At 32.9% G+C, this 5,000-nt stretch overlaps 1 protein-coding gene across 1 annotated transcript in view; it reads right to left on the minus strand.

Annotated features, from left to right (window-relative positions):
• LOC106875934 (epidermal growth factor-like protein 8) overlaps positions 1-5,000 on the minus strand; it is a 62,913-nt gene that overhangs the window by 10,113 nt on the left and 47,800 nt on the right. The window contains exon 3 of the mRNA XM_014924251.3: positions 1,113-1,231. Coding sequence (XP_014779737.1) covers positions 1,113-1,231 — 119 coding nt within the window. The remainder of the gene's footprint in view (positions 1-1,112; positions 1,232-5,000) is intronic.

Below are 5,000 nucleotides of genomic sequence, written 5' to 3' on the forward strand. Positions count from 1 at the left end.
TTTTAAAATGAGAATATCTGAAATAAATTCGTCTGATCTCACAAACGAGAATGCTAAAAATGAATCCGACCACTCTCAAAAATTAAGTAAAAAAACACAGGAAAAATAGTCCAGAATCCTTGTCCGGTACCGTATCGATCCCCAAATCTAATCAGTTCGTGCCAGTCACGAGGCCAAACATCCCTGAAAGTTTCATCTGAATCCATCCAGCGGTTCTTAAGATATCTTGTCCACGGACAAACAAACACGACTGAAAACAATACCTCCGCATTAGCGAAGGCGGAGGTAACAAAATAAATAAATAAATAAAATAAAATTTATGATTTCTTTGTTGCATTTGAAATTTGAATTGTCATCACAACGATTTTTACTTCGAATTCGCAAACCTTATATTAGTTTGTCTTAAGTTCGCTTAACTGGCAAATAAAATAACTTTAGATGGTTTGATATTTTATGATATCCTTTCTGCTACAGGAGAGGAGCTAGTTGCTTATATTGATCTCAGTGCGTAACTGGTATTTATTTCAACTGGTACTTATTTCATCGGCCTCGAAAGGATGAAAGGCAAAGTGAACCTCGGCGGAATTTGAACTCAGAACGTAAGGAAGGACGAACTGTAGCTAAGCATTTTGTCCGGCAAGCTAACAACTCTGTCAGCTCGCTGCCTAATGATATCTTATGATATTGACACTAATAGCAAAAGCGCCAGGCCTTGTGATTTGCGCTATTAGGATAACGATCATAATGTCGTGCGTTCGATTCCTGGCCCGGGTGGCGTTTGGTATTCTAGAGCAAGGTCCTTTATTCCATGTTGCTTCAATTTATTCATCTGCAAGTGATGCATCTTCGAGGTCTTGCTGGGTTAAGGGTCGAGAGGGTATCTATGTCAGCTCGCAATTACATAGATACCTTTTTAGGTGCCTATGTAGTCTCGAGCCGACATAGAAAGGATGATGCATGCTACTAAGTTATACACACTTGCGAGTGATTGCTGTAGTTTGATTATTAATATATGTTTAAAAGGAAGGAATTTAATAGTGATTTAAAAAATGGTTGATAACCTGTGGAAAAAAAAAAGATAGCGGGTGATACAAATGAAATATTTTACTCACGTTTGAGACAATCCCGGGAATTTTTATCAAATTGCGCCCAACCAGGACAACAGCTGTTGATCAGTTTAGTTTGTACTTCTGTCCGGAACACCTTCCGCATGGCGAGTTTGTAAACAACCCTACAATAGAAATCATTTTAATGAAAATTTAAAAGAATTGTATATTATGGAAAATATGTTATTATATAGAGACATCGAAAAGTAGATCAATAAACAATTGAAATTGAAATCTTTTAATTTGTGTGGGTGAACCTTGAATTTTGTGAAAACGGTTGAAGCTTAGTACAAGTTGTTTTCCCTAATGTTAAGCATTTCTGCCTGAAATAACTTTCAGTATATTTCTGGTTCCCGGAAGCTTGAAAGCTGAAGAATGTTATTACTTATTTTATCAACACGGTAAAGTAATTTCCCGTCATTCATGATAGGCAGATAATTTATGAAGAAAGTGGAAATAAGAGAATGAGGGATCAAAAGATAGTAAGAAATATATGGAAGGTAGTACACTAGACAAAATAGCTTTGTCAAGTTTATTCGCTTCAGTATATTTCTTATGATAATTTTCGCTCCGTTCTCCATAAAGAGAGAAAACAGTAGAATAAGAGGCGTTGAAAAAATACAAAATAACACACAAAAAAAAAAAGACAAAACAAAAAATTTTAAATGAAAAGAGAGTGTAAGGATTATATATATACATATATTCATATACATTTATATATATATATATAACATTTTTCTAACATTTTTCTGACATAATTTAAATATATACTTTAACGATGTAACACAAGCATTCTGTAGTTTTTTCACTCTTATTATCTTTTATATATATATATATATATATATATATATATATATATATATATATATATATATATATATATATATATATATATATATATATATATATATATATATACATACATATATATGCATGCATATATATACATATATACATATATACATATATATATATATATATGTATATATATATATATATATATATATATATATATATATATATATATATAATCTACATGTTTCAATCTCTTTCTCTCTCCCTCTCTCTCGTTTTTATTAATGTATATCAACATTTAGATGCACATATGCATATTATATATATGTATCTGACTATGAATATGTATGTATGTAAAATACATCATGGTAATATAATCTATTGTAATACAATATTTGTGAATAGATATAAAATCCACTTAATGTACCATCCTTAGTATAATATACAGAGGTATTCAGCAGAATCGGTCAGCCAAGCGGTTATCTACTTCTGTATGGATTGGTTCCATAAATAGAAAAAATATCAAACATTTTGAACTGATTTTTTTAAGCTTTCACTCACATTGAATGATTAGATCTACAATCGAAAACATTCGTGCGTTGATCAGCCAATCTCTTTTGTGGATTGTAAAAAACAGCTGTATTTTCTAATGTATGTTTTTATGATAGTGGGTATGATATGAGGAAGATTGGTCGGTACTAAGCCAATAACGGCCAAAATCAATCTAAGTTATACCTAAAAAGATGAGTAACTACAGAGAGAGTTCCTCGCTGGGCCAGGTGTTTTAATCCCGCGAGATACTTTTACTTTTTAAGGTATTTATTCAGAGCGTTGGTCTCTGATGATGATATTGACAACAAGCAAGATTGTAATTGCTGTTCAATTGTGTAAATTTGATGATTGTTTACAAGATGATTGTTCACAAGACACTGGATTGCCATTGTATTTAAGTAGCAATCCTGATCAATATAAATGCAAACAAATCTTAAATTCTTCAATTCAGTCATGTTATCAATATATTGATTTCTTATAATATTGGCATAAAATCTTGGATTCATTTATTTGTCAGTGTAAGTGAATTGAAATGACTATATCAAAACCAGGTGTCAGAATCATCTTGCAGGCGTTTAACCACCTTAGTAACAAGATATTTATGTATTTCAGATCGTACAAATGGGTATTCTAATAGTTATTTTCTCACCTAAATTTGGTTAAACATGTTCAAACAACTCTTTATCTTGAAATGAATTCCAGATTATTAAGATATGGCACGAGTGACTTTTTCGGTGAGGTTAACGTTAACTTCTGGATAAGTAAACTTTGACAAAATTTCTGTATTGATGATTTAGTCATGGATGGGTTGAGTGATATCTTTTGAACAAGATCCTAGTTTGTATATTGGTAACGAAGCTTTTAGAGTCTCCCTTTGCTACAGAGAAGTAATATGATCTTATAATAGAAGGTCTAGCTATGTTTACGACTGACTAAATGGCTATAAAGATAAGGCCGTGGACTAAAGACGAAGATAATGAGACAGAATCTCTATGGAGAGATGAAAACGATTGGAAAGATAAATCAACTCTGTGAGCTTTATTTTGGTCCGAATTTGTTTCGTGAAAGTACACAAGAGATAATTGATTAACACACAGACACACAAACACACAAACAAACAAACACACAGACACACACACACACACACACACACACACACACACACACACACACACACACACACACACACACACACACACACACGCACTCAGAAATACGCACAGAAACATATGTAATCTTATATATATATAAATACATACACAAACACACATACATATACGCAATCACAAACAGACTACAAATAATTATTTATATGTTGCATTTTCTATCATATTACATATATGCAAGCCAATACTAACTAGTCTATAAAACGTCTGTAATTTCTGTATAAAATTCAAGAACATTTAGCAAGTTTTCCCGAGAAAATAAAAGTATAATCTATTTTAAACGAGTTTTCATACTCAATTGCCTAAGATGGCTACTAGAGGAAATTGACTGTGTAAATAAGCAGGTTCGTAATATTTACAGAAATTCACATAGAACTTACAGCATATTCTCCAGCAATTTCGGGGAGGGGATAGTCGATTACATTGACCCCAGCGTTCAACTGGTACTTATTTCATAGACCCGGAAATGATGAAAGGCAAATCTACCTCGGTGGAATTTGAACTCAGAGCGTAATGACGGACGAAATGCCACTAAGCATTTGCCCCGGCGTGCTAACGATTGTCGCAGCTCACTGCCTTAGAAAATGAGTATTTAATATTGTAAATAGTATATAATATATTGGAAACTGCTTTGCAATCACCTGTCTTGCCCACGCAGCTAAATCCACCTCTCACAATGTTACAAAACTCTACTCCATTTGGGTAACTGGTTGACTCAAGCTTCGTTAATGAAGCTAAGTAAACAGAAACTACACCGAAGTCTATCGGTTGAACTATACTAGTTTTTAAACATTCGGTTTAGCTCGACCGCCTGACCCCATAAGTGCTATTAGCAAAGCCCTCTTCGTTTTTGTTAGGTCTCCAGTTTTCCTTCACTAACGGTGTTGGACGCTGCCCCCACCCCCGTGACTGAGCAATACAAAACATCTTTTATCCTAGCCAAAAATTTGTCTTGATTCCTTCTGTCAATATATACCAGTTTCGGTTACATATTGAAAGTTTGAAACATTTCTTAATTAAAATAACTAAAGAGTTCATCTTTCCAGGCTAGATAAAATAAGTACCTTTCAAGTCCCGGGGTATATATAATCCGCTGTTCCTTTCCTTGACGTTGGGCCTATGCATGTGAGAAACAATATTGAAGTAGAGATCAACACATGTGCATGTGTGTGTGTATATATATATATGCACATATACACATTCATATATTAATATACACACACGCGTCTATCTATCTATCTATCTATCTATCTATCTATCTATCTATCTATCTATCTATCTATCTATCTAAGTCACAATATATGGATTCAGGTAATCCAGTAGTACTCATAAAAAAGTTCCTTAATGTAAGTAATTTATTTATTGTTAAATATAATAATAT

This window comes from Octopus bimaculoides, chromosome 2 (assembly GCF_046866305.1).
Source record: "Octopus bimaculoides isolate indiv1 chromosome 2, ASM4686630v1, whole genome shotgun sequence".
NCBI lineage: Eukaryota > Metazoa > Mollusca > Cephalopoda > Octopoda > Octopodidae > Octopus > Octopus bimaculoides.